Source organism: Nerophis ophidion, linkage group LG11 (assembly GCF_033978795.1).
Source record: "Nerophis ophidion isolate RoL-2023_Sa linkage group LG11, RoL_Noph_v1.0, whole genome shotgun sequence".
Lineage (NCBI taxonomy): Eukaryota > Metazoa > Chordata > Actinopteri > Syngnathiformes > Syngnathidae > Nerophis > Nerophis ophidion.
Window position 1 is genome coordinate 51,830,958 of NC_084621.1, and position 23,643 is coordinate 51,854,600.

The window sequence follows — 23,643 nt, forward strand, 5'->3', positions numbered from 1 at the left end:
GTGCTTCCTGAAATCAACGATGATCTCCTTGGTCTTGTTGAAATTCAGGACCAGGTTGTTGGTTCTGCACCAGTCAACCAGATGTTTCACCTCCTCCCTGTAGTCCATATCATTGTTGCCACCGATGAGGCCCCCCACTGCCGTGTCGTCTGCATACTTCAAAATGTGGTTAGTAGTGGACCTGGCGTAGCAGTCATGAGTCATCAACTTGAACAGCAGTGGACTCAGGACGCAGGGAGATGGCACTGGAGGTGTTGTGGCCCACTCTCACAGATTGGGGTCCGTCTATGAGGAAGTTCAGCAGCCAGTTGCATAGGGGGTACTGAATCCAAGGGGGGCCAGTTTGCTCACCAAGTGATGATGGTGTTGAATGCTGAGCTGAAGTCCAGGAACAACATCCGCACATGTGTGTTCTTTCCTTCAAGATGTTCTAAGCTCAGGTGGAGTGCAGAGGAGATGGCGTCTTCTGTGGAGCGGTTAGGGCGATAAGCAAACTGGTATGGGTCAAATGTGGGTGGAAGTCTGGAGACAATATATTCCTTGACCAGCCTCTCAAAGGGACTTCATTATGATGGCGGTGAGTGCAACGGGGCGGTAATCATTGAGGGAGGAGATTGTGAGTTTTTTAGGCACTGGGATGATTGTGGCCATCTAAAGCATGATGGTATCACAGCCTGGGTCCACGAGATGTTGATGATGTCTGTGGTCTGCACATCCTTAAACTACCATGCCCGGAATGTCATCAGGTCCTGGTGCTTTCCGGGGGTTCACTCTCCTCAGGGTTTTCCGGACATCCGCTATATCCAGGTTGAGCAGCTGCTCATCAAGGCGAGGGATGGATTTTCTCGCCGGACTGGTGTTAAGTGCCTCAAACCTTGCAAAGTAGTTGTTAAGGTCATCTAGGAAGCTGATACTGTTGTCACAGGGACAGGGGACAGCTTTATATTTCGTGGTGACCTGTATGCCCTGCCACATTCGTCTAGTGATTGTAGGTTTCTCGAAGAAGTCCTGCACTTTCTGACTGTGAGCATGCTTTGCAACCTTAATGGCACGGTTCAGATTAGCTAGGGCTGATTTTAATGTCACCATGTCGCCAGACTTGAAAGCCTTGTTCCGAGCCTTTAGCATTGCACGTACCTCACTGTTCATCCAGGGTTTCTCGTTGGCCCGTGTGGGGATGTTCTTGATCACACTGACATCCTCCATGCACTTCTGAATGTATGCGGACACAGACTCTGCATACTCCTCCACATGTGTGGTGATTTTCAGTGGCGACAGCTTTAAACATGTCCCAGTCTGTGGTTTCGAAGCAGTCTTATAATGCTGACATTGCTCCCTCTGGCCAGGTCCTCATCTGCTTCACTATAGCTTGCTTCCTGATCAGCAGGGGCTTGTATGCAGGAATTAGCATCACAGATAGATGGTCTGAGGAGCCGAGGTGGGGGCGTGGTGCAGCTTTATGCGCCTGTTTAATAATACTATAAACCAAGTGCAGCTTGCTTCCACCCCTGGTTGCAAAATTCACATATTGATGGAAATGAGAGTGAACCGTTTTCATGTTAGCTTGATTAAAATCCCAACAATGAAAACTCCCTCTGGATGTGTAGCATTGATGGAGCAGTACAAAGCATTCAAAGGTTCTTTGGTGTTAGCACTGGGGGGAATGTACACTGCGGTGAAGATCATAGCACTGATTTCCCTGGGTAAATAAAATGGCCTGCATTTTATATAGTTAATAGTTCAACATCAGGAGAGCAGTGACGTGATACTAACTTCCCATTATTGCACCAGTTATTGTAGACGTATATGCAGACACCACCGCCCGCCTCGGGACTTACCAGTGAGAGATCTGCTCCTGTCCGACCGAAACATAGTTAGCCTCTCGATGCTAACTGCCTCGTCCGGAACGGATGATTTCAACCACGTTTCTGTTAGAAATATGGCGCAACAGTCTCTCATCTCGCGTCTCGCATTTAAATCCAGCTTCAGGTAGTCCAGTTTGTTCTCCAGGGAGTAGACGTTTGAAAGCAGGATGGAAGGAAGCGCCGTACTGTCAGGATTAACCTTTAGCTTTGTTGTTAGCCCCGCTCGGCATCCCCGCTTCTGCTTCCGAACACAGAACGTACATGAAGTATTGTTGGCAGAATTGATTGATCCCATTAGCTGCATTGCTATCCACCCAGAACGAGTTGATTTTTATATGTTAGACTGCAAAAAAAAACAAAAAAAAAAACAAAAAAAAAAACGATGGGCAACATTCCCAAGAAAGGGCAGTTCCCCCTTAAGCAGCACTCAGAACCAACTTAGCCACACTTTGTCTCGGTAATGTTACTGTTACATTTGGTTCGCATGATTATGCAGTGGTCGTTTCCCCAGGGTGCAGAAAGACATTAGGAAGCAGTCTGCAGGTAAAAAAGTGAAGAAAATAATCAATATAAACTTTCATGAAAATAAATACCAAATACCAGCCAGAGTGTAGCGCGAGGCAGGAATAAATAGCTTCCTGATTATTGACCAGTAGCAAGTAAGCATCCCAACCACTAATCAAAGGCAGGTACAACATAGGACTATAGGCACATTCAGCTACATGACAAAGGCTACTTTCTAGCTAGGCAACACACTGTAAAGCCTTATGACAGTCTCATGCTGTCGTGCGAGTTCCCAGGGCCATCAAGGAAGGACATTCTCGTGCCATCTTGCTCTCTCTCGCTTCTGCTCTTCACGCACTGCTGCGGGCTCTCCAACTCCTTCCGTCTCTCCTCCTTCTCCCTTTTTATACATTGATAGGAGATACATTGATTGTGTCCAGGTGCGCGAGCCACACACCTGATCTCGCCTGCGGTGTCGCTCCCAGCACGCCCCGCTTCGCCACCATCTTGGGCCGGGCTCCAGCATGAAATGACGCTCTGTTGGCCCGCCGACCCCGCCTCTCTATATACCTCCATCGCCAGACGCAAGCCGGGCTTCCGAACGGCTGAGCGAACTCCCCCCTCCCTTTTTTGAAGGGGCGGGAAATGAAGACTGCCACGGCCACCTGTCTTCTCTTCATTTTCTTCTTCCATTTTGTCTTTGTCTTTTTCCTTGTCTTTTCCTTCTTTGTCCTTTTCTTCGTCCTCTTTGACCTTTATTCAGCCTCTTTGACCTTCTCTTCATCCTTTTCTTTGTTTTCTTCATCATCATCATGTTCTTCTTCATCATCATCATCATCATGTTCTTCTTCATCATCATTGTCATCATGTTCTTCTTCATCATCATCGTCATCATGTTCTTCTTCATCATCATGTTCTTTTTCTTCATCATCATCATCATGTTCATCATCATCATGTTCTTTTCCCTCATCATCGTGTTCTTTTTCTTCATCTTTTTCTTCCACCACCACCACTTCTTTTTTGTCTTTTTCTTCTATCACTTCTTCTTCTTCCTCCAGCACTTCTTCTTCCTCCAGCACTTTTTCTTCTTCCTCCAGCACTTCTTCTTCTTCCTCCACCTCTTCTTTCACCGCTTCTTTGGGAGGGCACTCGCCGCCTCCCCCCACCTGTTCCGCCAGCACCTGTAGGAGCCGCAACCTTTGGTGGGACTCCTCGAGCCGCTGCCGCTGCCGACTGCCAGCTCGGTGAACGCGCCGACTAGAGCCCACAGGTGATCGTCCTCCCTCGCCTCCGATTGTCCTTCCGGGTTGTGCGCCAAATGTGACGGTCTCATGCTGCCGTGCGGGTTCCCAAGGCCATCAAGGAAGGGTATTCTCGTGCCGGTTTGACTCCTTTTTATTTTTTCAAATAAAGAAAGTATTTTGCGCCGTCGTCGCTCCCACTGCTCGCTCTTCCGTGTCGCTCTTCAGTCGGCCGCTTCTTCGTCGTCGCCGTCTTGCTCTCTCTCGCTTCCGCTCTTCACGCACTGCTGAGCGCTCTCCAACTCCTTCCGCCCCCGTCTCTCCTCCTTCTCCTTTTTTATACATTGAGAGGAGATACATTGATTGTGTCCAGGTGCGCGATCCACACACCTGATCTCGCCCGCGGCGTCGCTCCCGGCATGCCCCACCTCGACGCCCACTGGATTTCTCCACCTCCTCGCCGCCATCTTGGGCCGGGCTCAAGGGTACCCTGCTGCTCTGTCGGCCCCGCCTCTCCACAAGCCTTTTCAAATTTTAAGTGTTATCGTTTTCATGGAACTTACAGGGTTGGGCGTGTCCATAGGTTGGATGGGAGAATATGGATAGTGGAAACGAGTGTAAAAAAACTATTTAGCGCAAAACAATCGGACTACGAATACATAGACTGCTACACCCCTAAAAACTTGACTAAAAAGTACCCACTGTTCATCACTAGATATCTAATTGTTTGCATTTTGTTATTCAAACACACACCAACAACAAACTAACACACATTTTCTTTTTAGCTAAAGACGGAGAAGCACTGGGTCATCGAAAAACACCTTCGCACTTACTGCTTCGCCTCTCATTACATCTTCACTCTAACGGCCAAAGGTTACAAATTTGACAAAGACACATGGAGAAACATTCACTTTGTTAAAAAGGTGAGTTGGACGAGTGGAAAAAGATCCTGACTTTTTGACAATGTTGAGTGTGTGTGACAAAGAATGTCGGACGACATCTGAACCAAGTTGATCAGAGTATTTCAGAGAACATTATTAGTGCGACCACACATTGTGGCCCATTAAACATAATCATGATCATCTGCCTTCAATGAGCTGAAAGGCAGGCTATGTTTGGCTCCAGGATGCCCTGAAGATATGGAGCATTTTTTACAATGAGGCTCCCTCAAATGAAGGAGATTCCTCATGTGTGACACAAGTCGGGGGTAAAAAAGCAACAATTACACATTCCGGCTGCCTTTTTTGATGATCTTCAGCAGCTGGCAGCGCTCCCTGAAGACAAGCCCACCAACAAGGGACTCGGTGTACTGTGTGTGCTGTTAATCGCCTTTGGGTGTCTCCCGGTCTTTTTGACTGAGATTCCAAACACACTTGCATTCTTTACAGGAATCGTAATGGGAGGGTTTTCCCTCCCATTACAAATTCAAGTAATACATTGTATGAATATATATATATATATATATATATATATATATATATATATACACATACCAATAAATATTTACATTGATATATGTACATACATGTACAAACCCCGTTTCCATATGAGTTGGGAAATTGTGTTAGATGTAAATATAAACGGAATACAATGATTTGCAAATCCTTTTCAACCCATATTGCATTAAATGCACTACAAAGACAAGATATTTGATGTTCAAACTCCATCCATTTTCTACCACTTATTCCCTTTCGGGGTCGCGGGGGGCGCTGGCGCCTATCTCAGCTACAATCGGGGGGAAGGCAGGGTACACCCTGGACAAGTCGCCACCTCATCGCAGGGCCAACACAGATAGACAGACAACATTCACACTCACATTCACACACTAGGGCCGATTTAGTGTTGCCAATCAACCTATCCCCAGGTGCATGTCTTTGGAAGTGGGAGGAAGCCGGAGTACCCGGAGGGAACCCACGCATTCACGGGGAGAACATGCAAACTCCACACAGAAAGATTCCGAGCCTGGATTTGAACCCAGGACTGCAGGAACTTCGTATTGTGAGGCAGACGCACTAACCCCTCTGTCACTGTGAAGCCTTCAAACTCATAAACTTTATTTTTTTTTGCAAATAATAATTAACTTAAAATTTCATGGCTGCAACACGTGCCAAAGTAGTTGGGAAAGGGCATGCTCACCACTGTGTCACATCACCTTTTCTTTTAACAACACTCAATAAACGTTTGGGAACTGAGGAAACTAATTGATGAAATGGAATTCTTTCCCATTCTTGTTTTATGTAGAGCTTCAGTCGTTCAACAGTCCGGGGTCTCCGCTGTTGTATTTTATGGTTCATAATGCGCCACACATTTTTGATGGTAAACAGTCTGGACTGCAGGTGGGCCAGGAAAATACCCGCACACTTTTTTTATGAAGCCACGCTGTTGTAACACGTGCTGAATGTGGCTTGGCATTGCCTTGCTGAAATAAGCAGGGGCGTCCAAGAAAAAGATGGCACTTAGATGGCAGCATTTGTTGTTCCAAAACCTGTATGCACCTTTCAGCATTAATGGTGCCTTCACAGATGTGTAAGTTACCCATGCCTTGGGCACTAATGCACCCCCATACCATCACATATGCTGGCTTTTGAAATTTGCGTGGATAACAGTCTGGATGGTTCGCTTCCCCTTTGGTCCGGATGAAACAATGTTGAAGATATTTAAAAACAATTTAAAATGTGGACTCGTCAGACCACAGAAGACTTTTCCACTTTGCATCAGTCCATCTTAGATGATGTCTGGCCCAGAGAAGCCGGCGGCGTTTGTGGACGTTATTGATAAATGGCTTTCGCTTTGCATAGTAGAGCTTTAACTTGCACTTACAGATGTAGCGACAAACTGCAATTAGTGACAGTGGTTTTCTGAAGTGTTCCTAAACCCATGTGGTGATATCCTTTAGAGATTGATGTCGGTTTTTGATACAGTGCCGTCTGAGGGATCGGAGGTCATTCAGTGTTGGTTTACGGCCATGCCGCTTACGTGGAGAGATTTCTCCATATTCTCTGAACCTTTCGATGATATTATGGACCGTAGATGTTGAAATCCCTAAATTTTTTGTAATTGCACTTTGAGAAACGTTCTTAAACTGTTTGACTATTTGCTCACGCAGTTGTGGACAAAGGGGTGTACCTCGCCCCATCCTTTCTTGTGAAAGACTGAGCATTTTTGGGAAGCTGTTTTTATACCCAAAAATGGCACCCACCTGTTCCCAATTTGCTTGCACACCTGTGGGATGTGCCAAATAAGTGTTTGATGAGCATTCCTCAATTTTATCAGAATTTATTGCCACCATTCCCAACTACTATGTTATGTGTTGCTGGCATCAAATTCTAAAGTTAATGATTTGCACAAAAAAAATGTTTATCAGTTTGAACATCAAATATGTTGTCTTTGTAGCATATTCAACTGAATATGGGTTTAAAATTATTTCCAAAACATTGTATTTCGTTTATATTTACATCCAACATAATTTCCCAACTCAACGGAGTTTGTACTTTTATATACACTTGTACAGTATTTTATTACCTGCAGATTCCGTTTTATTGGCCAATTATCTGAAACTGTCTGCAGTTATGTGAACGCGGAAATCATTTGCCTTGCTTTTTTGTTTAGTTTAGTGATTATTAATTAGGCATCCTGGCATTGTGTCAAATGAAAAATAGCAGCCATGGTGAGATCCCAAACTTCCCGTGTTCATCCTCTTTTTTTCCTCGTCCTTATCTGAATTTGTATTAATCGTTTTTTTTTCCATTATTTTATTTCATAATCGTGAGAAGCTATAATCCGAATCGAAATTAAAATTCAAATAATTGTTCAGGCCTACCCGGCAATAAGAAAACGTGGTTACATTTTTACTCTTATGCTTTTATTTCTTTAACTAAATATGCGTTAGAATGCATTCAGCTTTTCTTCAGAATCAGCAATTTTCGGAACAGCTGGTTCTTTGAATTCATTTGGAGCATACAGTGGGTTCTACTGCTGCCAAACTGGACAGTCTTTGGATAAATGCTCGGCTTAGTGAATGAGAAGTGGGCTCAGCCGCGGCTGCCCTTCCACATTATGATTTGATGATCCGTCAAAGGCTGAATTAATTTATGATTGACAGCAAAATGAGCAAGTCAGACGTTTTCAAATATACACCACTGACAGACCATTTTCAACTTTCATTCCATTGTTCCGAGTCGATATAGAAAATTTTACAATCGTGTTCTTTTTAAAAGCATCGTTATTTCTTTTATCTATTATTGGAAACTGTACTTGTGTTTAAAAAGTAGCTAAAAATGAGCTTCTCCTACTTGAAAAACCAGCAGCCACCACTTGTATTTGGCCTGTGTTACACTAAGCAGCAACAATGAAAAAAAGAACACATTTAAATAAAACAAATATATGTAAGTACTATTTACTAATAACACAAATTTGTTTTTAAATGTACACACAATATTGTTAAGCCTTTTAAAAAAATATATGCATCATCTCGCAAATTTGACGAAGATGCATAAAAGCAGAAAAACAGCCCCAAATCATTGAGGACGCCCCTTGTCATGCCTGCCAGCGCCACAAGTGTATTGACAAGCGGAGGGAAACTATGAATGGGGATGGAATTTTCTGACTCATCTCTGAGTCATAACAGTGCACGACAGACAAAGTGGTGCCTTAATTATAAGCCACTTAAAAGGGTAATATCATGTGATATCATATCTGCTTTCCAGGTGAGGAACACCAGCGTAGGTTGGAGTCTGGGATACATGCTGAGTAGCTCCAATATGATACCATCAGAGGTGGAAGAAGTCCTCCCGTTGACTAACCCCGTCTTTGCCGGTCTTGTCTTTTTATTTTCAGCTCTAATCATTGTTACTGTCATCTTTATTTTCATTATCCTTATTCGCATGTGCTACTGAGCATAGCCAGTGATGTCTTTTCTTATGTGTGTGTCCCGCTTTAAGAGCCTTGTTTACAGCTTATATGTTTGCATTGTCTCAAAATATTTTACAAGTGGGTTCAGGAAGATTAATTAATATTATGAAAGCATGACAAAAAAATGTACTAAAAGTTAAGTGCAGTGGTTTTCAAATACTTTTAAACGAGTACAACCCCTGAAAACACTTGGTTCTCCAAGTACCACCATAATGAGCAAAATTAAAATACAGTAGTGTAGTAGGCCAAAGTACTCCTTAAAAACAAGGCAGAGGCTTAACAAGTATGGTAAACTTCGGACTGTAAGGCGCAACTTTTTTCCTGCACTTTTCCCCCTCCGTCTTATAAAACGGAGCAGCTACTATATGGATTTTTTTTCGCGGACAGCCATAAGGAAAAAAGTAGATTAAAAAAATATAAATACACTGAATGGGTGTGTTATTTATTGTACTATGGCACCATATTATGGACTAGCTTGCTCACTGCAGGTACTGAAGTGCTGCATTGCCATTCTGTTTACATTAATCCTTTCAACCGGAAGTAAAATTGCAGTTCACTCTTCCACCCGTCAATTGCGTTTCTCCTCGTATGGAATCGTCATTTATCATTCAAAGCATCGTTTGTAAGTTTTACAGTGTAACTTAAAACAATTCTTACTTAATTAACCATTTTATTTGTGATTTCTATAGTGTTTTCATGCATATTTGTGTGTGCTATTTTAAAGTAATGCAGTTGTTAGCATTTGCTAGCATGCTAAAATATTTACAAAAGTCTGTTAGAACTATTAACTTACAATGGCATTCTTTTTGTATCGTTTCAGTTTCGTGAATTCACCAAAACGTCACCGTGGACTTATTGAGTCTGTTTAGTTGATTGGAGAGCTAACTTCCGCAGCTAATGGGTCCGTGACAATGACTTTTATTTTGGTTGATCAGCCGTTTTACTGCCATGTTATGGACACCGTTTGGAAACCATTAAGTTGTATAAAAAAAACATTTACAAAGTCCTTCTTTGTAAAAAAAAGAAAAATATCATTACACTACATATATGCGGCTTATAGTCTAGTGTGGGTATTATATGGAAAATATTTGTTCTTCTCAAATTTAGTGGGTGCGGCTTATATACCAGTGTGCTCTATAGTCTGGAAAATACAGAATATGTAATATTTTTGACAACCTAGCATTAAATTTAGGAAAATAAAACTACACCACTTAAATAATGAATCAAAAATTTGACGTATCACTTGATGTCCATGTCTGTAATGGCAGTCCACAAACCCTGGACGGCGAATAGTTGCATATAACATGGCAATCTTGAATTGGACTAGATCCAGGTCTTTACAATTACAAGGGGTCGGCAGAGGTACTGCGGGGGGTTGTGAATGCTGGTTAATTGTACTTTTTTATTTTTTTTATAATTGCCTGCAATACATATAAACATTTCAATGTATTTAATTACACATTAACAGTGATCCATGTAGTGTAGTTTAGAAGTGGCAGTGACACGACCACCCTCTTCAATGTAATTTGCTGCTTGAAAATAAAAACATGGATACTAATTATATCATTATATTCATGTTAGCAATTATGATAGCTAAGAATTAGCACTTTAGTTGCGAGCAAGCTATTAGAGGCACTGTACTGTAATAATTGAATACATGCGTGTTGCACAGTATCAATTTTATACATGGTGCCCGTTCCATCTCACTGTAACTTTGGGGATCCTTGGCCTGGAGAACATTTAATATCCCTGCACTAGACACTAACTTTACAAAAAAAAATACAGCACAACAATCACACACAGGACAACACAATGAGCAACTTGCGTTAAGTAAGCTGAAGTATTAAAAAATGGAGTCACGTATTTAAAACGTGATTCTAAAGTGAATACACTATGCTCACCCAGACTCTACTTCCGGTGGCTCTCAGTTAAATTGAGTTTGAGACACCTGTGCTAGCATGAATATAATATGTTAAAGGAAAAACTAACAATGAAAGAATCATATTCTGTTAGTCATTTGTAATTACTTCATATATCTAGCCCAAAAAATGAGGAAGACCGTAGAGTATGAGTGCCACTAATTGTAGGCCGGCTCTAAATAGTGGTACTTTTAGGAATGCCAGAAACAGAAAAATAAATGTAATAACTGTGCAAAAACAAATGTATAAGCCAAATATGTGTTGAAAGTGAATTCAAACGAAATGTCTCTCTACGGAAATTGTCTGCAATACTCCACAATTTTCAGTCACCGGCAAGTATAAGCCACATAATCAAAGCTACTGTAAACCGCAGATGTAGCAAAACGGTATTTTTAGTAAAGCAAACTTTATTTTTTTTTTGAAGTGACACTTTATGTAAACCTTTAACAAACCATTGCCCCAGGTACAAGATGTTTCTGTAAAGACACATAGTTTTTTATAATAACAACAATAATAATGGATTTTATTCATGTAGCGCTTTACAGACAGAACTGAGAACCCATCATTCATTAAGAGATGTCTATTACCTGTTGACAGTATCCCGTGTAGCTATCTTGAGTGACGTGTCTAAAAAAAAAAAGAAACAACTTAATTTGTTTGAACCTATGTTTTAAGAATAAAAAGACACAAACACAAATCATTCAATCAATGTTTATTTAGATAGCCCTAAATCACAAGTGTCTCAAAGTGCTGCACAAACCACAACGACATCCTCCATACAGAGCCCACATAAAGGCAAGGGAAAAACTCACACCCAGTGGGACGTCGGGGACAGTGACAATGATGACTATGAGAAACCTTGGAGAGGACCGCATATGTGGGCAACCCCCGTCCCCCCCTAGGGGACCGAAAGCAATGGATGTCGAGCGGGTCTAACATGATATTGTGAAAGTCCAAACCATAGTGCTCCCGTCCAAAGGCAAAACCCAGTAACTCAATTTTGGTCAAAACTGAGCTGATAATAATTTTGGAGTTCCTAGGTGATATGCTTTACATTAGTGTATGCGATATTGTAATTTGTTCCGTAAGTAAGCTGTTACGCGCATGGCAGGACCTAGCAACTACCACATAACCTAAAGGGCACACGTTCATGAGAGCAGATTCAATCCATTGATCAATCGGCAAGAAAATGAAAGCTCAAGAAAACATCTACACGTTTGATAACTTTGTAGATCTTTGTAAGATAGCATCAAGATATATTGGTTTTCCTTTGTTTTCTCAAAATCAGCTAGAAGTGAGTTACTAGGTTTTGCCTTTGGACAGGAGAGTGGATCTAACATAACGGTGAGAGTCCAGTCCAAAGTGGATCCAATATAGTAGCGAACCATCGCCCAGAACAAAATTGTACAAACATTATCCTAAGTAATTTAACAATGTGGTGGAACACTTGGATACATTTTTACATTAAAGATGCTAAAAAAAACATCCAATGTAGGTCAAAGGTCTTTAAGCTAGCTAAACAAAACAAGAAAAACATTGTGTAATATTTAAAAATCATGAATGATAAAACGTTTTTACATGTTGAGGGAAAATAAAAAACATGCTCCAAAAAGAGCCCCTTTTTATTCAATAGACTTATTTTATGTTTTTCATGGCAAAAATGGCTAGAGTTCTTTACTCTTATTGTTTTTGAAACACACGGTATTGCGCTTCCCCTAAAAAATGTTTTTACTTACGCTAACAAAGCTAAACACCTAAATGTAGCACATACCCAATACAGTTTCTTAAAAAAAAGTTTTATGAATCATAGCTTATTTGACTATTATTTACAAATTTAGGAAGCTTGTACATAACTTCATTGCAATGCGTGTTCTGGTCGTTTGGTTTAATTTTTGTACATCAAGACTGAAACTTTAATTTTACTGTAGTTTTGGCTATGATCATTTACAACACTGGATTTGGAGGCATTATTGTAGTGTCTTTTTTTTAAAATTAATTGTGCAATGTGTTGTAATTAACAGAAGATGCTTTTTTTTTTAATCTCAGGGACACAATAACAATTATTTCAAAATTTTACTTCCAAAAAGTCCTGACACCCTCCTGTTTTTCTCTCTAATAATATATACAGTATGCACTTCAATTGCACTAAATGCATATGCAAAAAAATATCACTTTTTATGTGTTAACTAATTTGAAAACACTGATTCTTAAAACTCAGTGTAGATAGTGTGTAAGCTAAACATACATGTTAGATGAAGCTCATGTATGCTATTTGTGTAGACTTAGAACAGTTGTGTAGTCTCTGTATCGGCCATTAGACATCCTTTTCCCCCTACCAAGAACTTGGCCTGCTGCATAATTACCTATTGTAACTTCAAAAGCAATGAAATGACACTCAAGTAGGATTTGCAATTTTATTTTAAGAAAAGGTGTTTTAATTATAACATTTTGTTGAGCAGCCGGTGGTAATTATTTTTCTCATAATGGAAGTTTTTCATGGTAATGTTTTTTTTCTGTATTGTCCAAAGAAAACGATGATTACAAAACAACTCAATTCAATAAGGTCATGTCTGGTAGCATGAACGAAATCAATTATGTTAGCACTGGACACAATTATGCATGATTCTAATGTGATGCGTTGACTGTGTCATCTATGTTTTGATAATAACTCATAATAAATGTACCTACCAACTGTGAATGTTGTGGTTGTGAAATTACGAGTCAACGACAAAGATTAACTCAGACGGTTCTTTCTGTTAAGAGATCACAGTTTACCGTATACATATATATGTATGGAGATATATATATATATATATGTGTATGGAGATATATATATATATATATGTATGGATATATACATATATATGTATGGAGAAATATATATATATATACATACATATAAGTACAGTGGTTCTCAAATGGGGTACGCGTACTTCTGGGGGTACTTGAAGGTATGCCAAGGGGTACGTGAGATTTTTAAAAAATATTCTAAAAATAGCAGAAATTAAAAATCCTTTACACATTTATTTACTGAATAATACTTTAACAAAATATTAATGTAAGTTCATAAACTGTGAAAATAATTGCAACAATGCAATATTCAGTGTTGACAGTTAGATTTTTTGTGGACATGTTCCATAAATATTGATGTTAAAGACTTATTTTTTTGTGAAGAAATGTTTACAATTAAGTTGATGAATCCAGATGGATCTCTATTACAATCTCCAAAGAGGGCACTTTAAGTTGATGATTACTTCTATGTGTAGAAATCTTTATTTATAATTGACTCACAAGATTATTTTTCAACAAGTTTTTAGTTATTTGTATATCTTTTTTTCCAAATAGTTCAAGAAAGACCACCACAAATGAGCAATATTTTGCACTGTTATACAATTTAATAAATCAGAAACTGATGACATCGTGCTGTATTTTACTTCATCTCTTTTTTTCCCAACCAAAAAAGCTTTGCTCTGATTAGGGTGTACCTGAATTTAAAAAATGTTCACAGGGTGTACATCACTGAAAAAAGGTTGAGAACCACTGCACTAGGGAACATTTAGTGTTGCCAATAAACCTATCCCCAGGTGCATCTCTTTAGAAGTAGGAGGAAGCCGGAGTACCCGGAGAGAACCCACACAGTCACGGAGAGAACCTGCAAGCTCCACACAGAAAGATCCCGAACACGGGATTGAACTCAGGACTACTTAGGACCTTCGTATTGTGAGGCAGATGCACTAACCCCTGTCCCACACTGTGCTGCATGCCAATAAGTATTTTTCTAAATACTTATAACTGGCAAAATTCCAAAAAAGTGCATTTCACCCTTAAAAGGGAACTACATGCAAATACATAATAATCTCTAACATTGACATTAAGTACAGTAAGTGCAAACTTAGTACTGTCTTGAAAAAAATGCTTCCGTAAATAAAAATGTAGCATTGCACATTGCATGCAAATAAATAAAGTCCAATAAATTATTAAATATACCAATTAGAGAGTCCGAACCTGAGATCGGTAGGTTGTGAGTTCCAACCCAGGCCGTGTTATACCAAAGACAATAAAAATGGCACCTATGGCCTCCCTGCTTCACTGAAAAAAGTGACTTTTTGATGCTGTAAACTCTATTAGAGTAACTGTCATAATTTATACGTAATATTTTCAACATTCAGTAAGAACTAGAGTTTCTTAAGTAAAATAAACATTTTATTAACGTAATACATGAATTATGGGGGAAGAGTAAGTTTTACTTATGTTTCCTCATACTATTTAAATGTTTAATAATTGTATGTACATAAACCTAAAAATATTGCATAAACTTTACTCTGAAAATCTAGTGTTTTGAAACGCATGCAGGACGACGCATGCTCACAGCACAACAGGCTCTGGCCGACTGGCTCTGCTCCGGCCGTTAGGATCACTTCACAGTGCACTGCAAGGTGGCATTATGGGTAATTCTTATCTTGCGTTTATAATGTGTTACAGAGTCAATGTTCTCCAGAAATGTGTTTGGTGTGGGTTCACAGAGTGTGACACATATTAGTAAGAATGTTAAAGTTGTTTATATCACAACCGTCAGTGTAAAAGGTATGGCTGTTGAGTAAGTATGCATCGCAATTCCTTATCAAAAGGTGGAGAAATGCATTCGTCCTTCCGCCACGCAGACTGTATGGTTGTAAAGACGGCGCGATGACATGCTGAAGAGCAGTGGTCCCAAACCACCGGACCACGGCCGCAGAGTAATTTTCTATTAAAGACATTAACATTATACTCAATTTTATACTGCACGCCAATGATAAGCAGGAGTGAGAAGGTTTTAAATTAATTAGCGCTCCGACGGCTATTCAAGGAAATACGGCATATAAAATTTACTTAAAACTTTGAGTAAAATGATGTTCCTACAGATGAAAAAGGAGTAAACTTTACTTAATTTGTTAAAATAAATATAACTTAAAACTTGGATGTAATTAAGTAACTGTTACTTAATATCTTCACAACTGTTAAGTTATATGGTAAGTAGAATTTACTTGATACAGGCAAGTGAGTGTTACTTGATATTGCAGCATTAAATTTTACTTAAATCATTTGTCTGCAAATACAATACTTTTTTCAAGTAAATCTTATGAGTTATTTTTTTCAGTGTTGGCACTCAGCATTAATGGTTGGAATTGGGGGTTGAATCACCAAAAATGATTCCCAGGCATGGCTACCGCTGCTGTTCACTGCTCCCCTCACCTCCCAGAGGGTTATCAAGGGTGATGGGTCAAATGCAGACAAACATTTTGCCACACCGAGTGTGTGTGTGACAATCACTGGTACATTAACCTTTAAAGGCCTACTGAAATTAGATGTTCTTATTTAAACGGGGATAGCAGGTCCATTCTATGTGTCATACTTGATCATTTCGCGATAGTGCCATATTTTTGCTAAAAGGATTTAGTAGAGAACATCCACGATAAAGTTGGCAACTGTCAGTGTTAAGAGAAAAGCCCTGCCTCTACCGGAAGTCGCAGACGATGACGTCACATGTTGATGGCTCCTCACATATTTACTATGATTTTAATGGGAGCCTGCAACAAACAGAGTTATTCGGACTGAGAAAACGACAATTTCCCCATTAATTTGAGCGAGGATGAAAGATTTGTGTTTGAGGATAATGATAGCGACAAACTAGAAAAAAAAAAAAAAAAAAACGAGTTAAAAAAAAACGCCATTGCATTGGGACGGATTCCGGTGTTTTTAAACACATTTACTAGGATAATTTTGGGAAATCCCTTAACTTTCTATTGTGTTGCTAGTGTTTTAGTGAGTTTAATATTACCTGATAGTCAGAGAAGTGTGTCCACGCACAGTGGGACGCACAGTGTCTCTGAGGGAAGTCACGAAGCTGCAGCAGGATGGAAGCTCCGGTGATATCCGGTAACAAGCGACTTTTTAACCATTATTTTCTCACCGAAACCCGCTGGTTGACATTTGGTCTGGATTCATGTCTGTTTGACCGCGCTCTGATCCATAGTAAATTTTCACTTCCGGGAATTTTAAACAAGAAATCACCGTGTGTTTGTCTGGCTAAAGGCTAAAGCTTCCCAACTCCATCTTTCTACTGTGACTTCTCCAAAATTAATTGAACAAATTGCAAAAGATTAAGCAACACAGATGTCCAAAATACTGTGTAATTATGAAGTTAAAGCAGATGACTTTTAGCTGTGTGTGTGCGTAGTGCTCATACTTCCTGAAACCCTCTGACGTCTTGCGTACACGTCATCATTACACAACGTTTCGAAGACGAAACTCCCGGGAAATTAAAAATTGTAATTTAGTAAACTAAAAAGGCCATAAGGGCATGTGTTGCAATGTTAATATTTCATCATTGATATATAAACTATCAGACTGCGTGGTGGGTAGTAGTGGGTTTCAGTAGGCCTTGAATAATCATTAATAGTAATAAAAATCAATCAGATCAATAAAGTGAGGACTTAAACCTTCAGTTTTGAATAAAATACTATTGTAAATAAACATGCTGTATTGTACATTGTTTGCAAACAATTTGGATGATTGTGTTAACTTTGACAACCCTAGCCACCCGCTTGACCGAGAGATTGATTGAGAAGTTTATTGACATCTTAAATAATTGAATCCATGTAATGCTTTGAAAAGGCAAATGGATGGCACAAAAAGCCAAAAGGCTTTTTTCCATTGCGCTCCATTAAATATTCATCACACTTGATACATTCAACAATAAACTATATACAACCTGTAACATGTATATAGAAAATGGGTATTGTTATGCACATATACACAGTATACATGTCAGGTGATTTGAAACACAATATATACAAAAAATGGGGGGGGGAGTATAAACCTCTTTGATGCTTTGGAAAGTTGCTGGGGATCAATTTTGGTTCAGATCAGGTAGAGGTTGAGCTGAGCCGTGATTTTATGGCAGTTTTAAAATTTAGTAGGGAAGTTCGATTTTTGAGGTCTGTTGGTAGTGCATGCCACTGTGTGGTGGCCAAATAGTATGATGGAGGGACAAGCAGGAAAAAAAATGGCTAGATGGATACGATGATGTCATATTGACATCACCCCTATTCACGCACTCACCGCCACTCGTCTATTGGCAAGCCTGGGGAAACCCTGAAGTGTACTTCAATAATACACGTTTAATTAGAAAAGCAGTCATGGCTAATGTAGTTATCCTTGCCCAGACAGAGTTAAAGGCCAGATGTCTGTTCATCTAAATCCTGACTGTATGTTGCTTGGAGTCACAGAAAGGGGGAATGTTATACTTAGAAATGTACATTTTTTTAACAGAAATTATTCACATCCATGTGTTGCTGGCTGTGTTGATTATTGTTTAAATAGATCTGATCTATGGGTTGTAACTTATGACTACAATAAGGAGTACATTTAAGAAGGCAGCCATTAAAAAGTTAAGCGTTAGCATTTAGCTTCCGAGCTAGCACTAATGTTGGGGTAACCAACCTTTTTGAAACCAAGAGCTACTTCTTGGGTACTGATTAATGCGAAGGGCTACCAGTTTGAGACTGTTGTGCTTGTAGCGTGAAAGCAAGACAACTTTGTGTATCGTTGACACACAAAAACGTGTGCGTCCTTTATTCATTTAGAACAAACCAGAATGAAACTTAAACACTCAAAATGGCGGGAACAACAAACCCCCACCTTTGGGAGAATCTCCTGACGGCCACTTAAAGGGGCCGCGCCGAATTACCTGCAACGGAACAACCTTGTCATGTGCCTAATTGAACAGTACAGTGAAACAACAACATTGTCATGTGCACAATCGAACAGTACAGTGAATAATAACAATAAGGTCAAGCACTAGGTGTGGCGAATTATGTCTGTAAATCAACCGCTACAATACACACTTAAATAAATTTCCAGAAATAACCACTTTGCTCAAATTATCTTTCATAAATACATATATATGTATTAAAAAAAAGGGTGTTTCTGTCTGTCATTCCGTCGTACAATTTTTTTCCTTTTACGGAAGGTTTTTTTTGTAGAGAATAAATGATATAAAAAACACTTAATTGAACAGTTTAAAAGGGGAGAAAACACACAAAAAAAAGAAAATAAAAATTTTGAAACATAGTTTATCTTTAATTTCGACTCAAAATTCAACCGAAAAAATCAAGAGAAAAACTAGCTAATTTAAATCTTTTTGAAAAAATTAAAAAAATAATTAATGGAACATCATTAGTAATTTTTCCTAATTAAGATTAGTTTTAGAATTTTGATGACATGTTTTAAATAGGTCAAAATCCAATCTTTACTTTGTTACAATTTATAATAAATTAGACCAAGCTATATTTCTAACAAAGACAAATCATTATTTCTTCTAGATTTTCCAGAACACATTTTTTTAAAATATATTCAATATACTTTGAAATAAGATTTAATTTAGATTCCACAGATTTTTTAGATTTGCCAGGATATTTTTTTAGAATTGTAATCACAATAAATTTGAAGAAATATTTCACAAATATTCTTCGTCGAAAAAACAGAAGCTAAAATGAAGAATTAAATTAATATGTATATATTATTCTTTACAATAAAAAAAAAAAATACTTGAACATTGATTTAAATTGTCAGGAAAGAAGAGGAAGGAATTTAAAAGGTAAAAAGGTATACGTGTTTAAAAATCCTAAAATCATTTTTAAGGTTGTATTTTTTCTCTAAACTTGTCTTTCTGAAAGTTATAAGAAGCAAAGTAAAAATATAAATGATTTTAATTAAACAAGTGAAGACCAAGTCTTTAAAATATTTTGGGGGATTTTCATAAAATTCTATTTGAGTTTTGTCTCTCTTAGAATTAAAAATGTCGAGCAAAGCGAGACCAACTTGCTAGTAAATAAATAAAATTAAAAAAATAGAGGCAGCTCACTGGTAAGTGCTGCTACTTGAGCTATTTTTACAACAGGCCAGCGGGCTACTCATCTGGTCCTTACGGGCTAACTACCGTGTTGGTGACCCCTGCAGTGCAATACACCAAATTAAAGTAGAGAAACGACTACTTGAGCTTATAGAAGTGAAACAAGTGTATCTACAACACAATGGATACTAAGCTTAACATATTTGTGAGGAAAACCCAACAGGTCTTACCTTTAAAAAATATTTTTTGGGTTCCAGACTAGACATGAGGCTTCACCTGTGATCTCGTGGACCGTGTTGATGACATCATCACCACAGCTCGTTTCTGATTGGTCAATTTGGCCTTCTTGATCTTTTCCATAGTGGTTATTTTTTCATCCTTCATTCATACCACATGCATAGACTGCCCTCTAGTGGCAGTACTGTATATGGTGCACAGCGTACATACACTTAAAGAGAAGACTTTGTATTTTTTTGTTTTTTATTGAAAGATTTGTCTAGAAAGGAAAACAAAAATGAACCAAAGGAGACATTTTAAAATCACATCAATATCCACTGGCTCTACAGACACTCTCAGAATCACAGTTCAAAAGACATGGAGGTCTTGTGACCAAGCAAATAAAAAAATAGCATCAAAGAATTTTTTTCAGTTGCATTTTCTTTTTCACATCTGTACAAAAACAGATCTCATAAATATTTGACTCTCTCTCTCAGCCTTCAAATTTAGGTTTGTGTCTGGTTGGTTTTGGTTAAATTGCATTTTGCAACACTTCCTATTTCATTTGCTTTTGCTCCTTTTTTTATTTTTTTATTTTTATGTACAACTGCAAACCAGATGCGGTTAATCTCGGCTGAATGAAAAGATTTTGAGGAACATTCTGAACGTGCAGCATTTTCCACACCCGCCAACACTGACATAGTATTTAGCAGCTCATACACAAATTCTTAAAAAAAAACACACAAAAAGTAAAAAAAAACAAAGAACAGAAAAGAGATACAAAACCTATTAATGAAATACATACGCTTAAATGGTTCCGTGCAGAAATGCCCTTTCCTTTTCATTACTATGCCCGTGTTGTAGTTGGGTTGTACATGTATGCAAGTATTTTGGCTTGAGTTTAGAGTTTTTACATCTCATGGTGTTTGCCTGTGTAAATCCTCAGTCATTGGGGTCATTGAAATGCGGGACTGCTGTTAGTTGAAGACCTTTCATCCAAAAGTTGTTTTCAGTCCTAACATTATAAGTGTGGAGTCTCCTTATTCATGTCTACGGTTTAAGCTGAATAAATCAATTTAATTAAACAATAAATTGAAATAAAATCTATGAATTGCCACGTTTTTGTGTGTTTTCTTTGTCTATCGCAGTCAAACAGGGTGCAGGAGGTTTTCAATGGCAGAATCAAAGTAACAGAGTGAACTCTTCTTTCATTGATCTATAATCATTGTCTCTGTGGGTGGAGGTGGGACTGTTAGCACACACACACACTCATACACAGTGCACACATACACACACACACACACACACCGGATGTATGGACAGAGAGCATCACTAATGGCGACTCACAAGTGAGAAGCACCTCAATGTAGCAAAAATTAGGAGGAAAAAACGAAATTGCAAAGCCAAATGTATAGACAATATTTTGGCTTCAAACCGAATAAGCAAGATGAGCCCATCATTATTAATGAAATACAAGTTGAATGTGTTTTAAAGTGTTACTTACATTCTAAGTATTTAGATTATAGTTACATTAGTGTTTAAATTAATCTCAATATAATGCTGACAATAATATTGTTCATTGCTTGTATTCCGACACGTGATTTCATCCCAGAAGTGAAAACTAGTGGTGGTTAACCAAGCCAAGGTAGCTGTTGTTCAGCAAACATAGTGCGAACTATCTGAATAAGCAAGAGGTCTAGATCTTCCTGCAAAAAAGCAGAATGAACAATAATCAAACTATTCAATGTAATAGATCCCTATACTTTATCAAAAATATATATTTTTTAGTGATATAAAGAATTATCCGTCGGTGGAGTTCCCAGACTTATCGAACTATTTAATGTGCTTTAGACATCATTCTACACAAACCTTTTTTTTAAAAATAGAAAATCATGGAGGTCTACAACTCAAGGACAATTCGAATCAAGATTTTCCCAGATAAATATGCATCGTTTTTGCTCGTGTAAGGTTGCTTTTTATGACTTAACTTTGCGTCTACAGCCGTGTTTGTTGCTGTTTTGTAGCACGCGTCATTTACAAGTACGTGTGTTTTACCCCGTCTTTATCAAAATATAACTATAGCTATGTTGTGTATGTGCTGAAAGCTTCGTTTATGATTGCTGCCTTTGGTAAAAGCTTAAAACTCTTTTAGGTTTTGCTTCAATTTGCTTTACCTTATTTCGATTAACAGAGTTGGTGCTTTTCAAAACACTTGTAGCAAAAATGCATTTTTGAGAACTCCGAAACAAGACAAAATACATATAATATCAAGGCAATACTTAAAAGTATATCAAACCAATCCTTAACAAAAAGATCAGTATAAACTCGTGCTATCTTTGGCTCTGCTCTGTTGGACTGGAGTGCTTGACGCTTTTATTGTCTTTTTTCGTAAAATATTGTACTCCTCTGTCCGTCTTGAAGAAACATTTATTATTTTCGTATTTGAATGGTTCGTACAGCTGAAAACAAAGCAAGCTTAGGGTATTTTTCTTTGAGAAAGGCAAAATGGCACCTGGTACCTATTGAGAACAGATGCTGGCTTGACCACCACGCATATTTAAGGAGCCGGACGTGACATTGTGTAAATCCAAGCAATTGGCAATAATTTGTGGGACATAAAGTGTGGGGTATTAGGCCGCCTGATTGTGTCAATCTGCTCCCTGAATGATGAGTGTCAGCATTGTCAGCAGTAGGTAGGAAAACACGTTTCCAGTGAGGGTTGAATTCCGCAAGGGCTGCCCTTGGTCACCGTTTCGGTCTACAACTTTTATTGACACAATTTCTAGGCACGGTCAGGTTTGGTGGCTGCAGGATTAGGTCTCTGCTTTTTGCAGATGATGTGGTCCTGCTGGCTTTTTCACACCAGGATATTCAGCTCTTACTGGATTGCTTCGCAGCCGAGTGTGAAGTGACTGAGTTGAAAATCAGCACTTCCAAGTCCTAGTCCATGGTTCTCGGCCCCCAAAGTGTCGGGCAAATGAGATCCTGCCCAAGCTGGAGAAGTTCAAGTACCTTAAGGTCTTGTTAATGAGTGAGGGAGGAGTGGATCGAGAGATCGACAGGTGGATCTGTGCGGCATCGTTCCGCCGTGGTGAACAAGGAGCTGAGCCGGAAGGCAAAACTCTCAATTTACCGGTCGATCACAGCTCGCTGTAGGTTTCGACCATGTTGCCATGTTGTTGTTGCACGTGTCAATACAAGTGCGCGTGGTTTTCCGTCATCTTGTCAAACTCTTACTTCTCCATTAAATATTCTCACATCAGACATAGTTTGACTCCTTAAGGGGTCAAAAATGCTAAATTTTGCTTAGGTTTGCCCGATTGTAGCTTAGATAGGCACCAGCGCCCCCCGCGACCCCGTAAGGGAAGAAGCGGTAGGATATGGATGATCCTGCTTTCAATTTTGAAGAGAGGAATCGCTATGTCGAAGTAACATGCTAGTTACAATGAACTTGTTCTACAGAGAGACTGTAGAGACCCTACTGACCAACTGCATCTCCGTCTGGACTGGAGCCTGCAGTGCCTCAGACTGGAAGTCTCTGCAGAGATTGGTGAGGACGGCGGAAAACATTATCAGTCCTTTTCCTCCTATGCAGGAGATCGCAAAAAGCTGCTGCCTGACCAGGGCTCAGAAAATCTGTAGAGACTTCTCCCACCCCTACCAAGGACTGATTTCACTGCTGGACTCTGGAAAGAGGTTCCGCAGTCTCCGTAGTAGAGGTTCTGTAGCAGCTTCTTCTCTCAGGCCATAAGACTCTTGAATGCATGAAAATAATCCCCTCAATTCCCCCAAAAAACGGATTAACGCGCTGGATTATAAAGACTATAACATACATCCGTAAACGTGGTTGCATATGTGTGGAGGGGCGTGGTCGACGCTTCCCCTGCGGGCGAGGCGTGCACAGGAGCCGGCTGTGAAGCGATGACAGGTGAGGAAATTTCTCAGCTGGAACGAGTCGTCTAATCACCTGTCTCTTTATCAGGGGTGCGGGGGACCATGAGAAGGTGTTGGGGAACAGACGCGAGGCAGAGACGCGGACGGAAGGAGCGGCAGGCCTCTAATTGCTGAAAAGCAAAACAGTGAAAAATATCGAT

General features: G+C 39.3%; 1 protein-coding gene across 4 annotated transcripts in view; it reads left to right on the forward strand.

Annotated features, from left to right (window-relative positions):
• entpd3 (ectonucleoside triphosphate diphosphohydrolase 3) overlaps positions 1-13,138 on the forward strand; it is a 45,146-nt gene extending 32,008 nt beyond the window's left edge. For 3 of the 4 annotated variants that reach the window (XM_061916233.1, XM_061916231.1, XM_061916232.1), the window contains 2 exons: positions 4,396-4,533; positions 8,317-13,138. In XM_061916233.1, the coding sequence (XP_061772217.1) occupies positions 4,396-4,533; positions 8,317-8,505 (327 nt within the window). In that variant the 3' untranslated portion in view covers positions 8,506-13,138. Of the gene's footprint in view, positions 1-2,809; positions 3,144-4,395; positions 4,534-8,316 lie in introns of those variants that run through there. The other variant, XM_061916234.1, reaches the window with a different exon arrangement.
• The last annotated feature ends 10,505 nt before the right edge of the window (positions 13,139-23,643 follow it).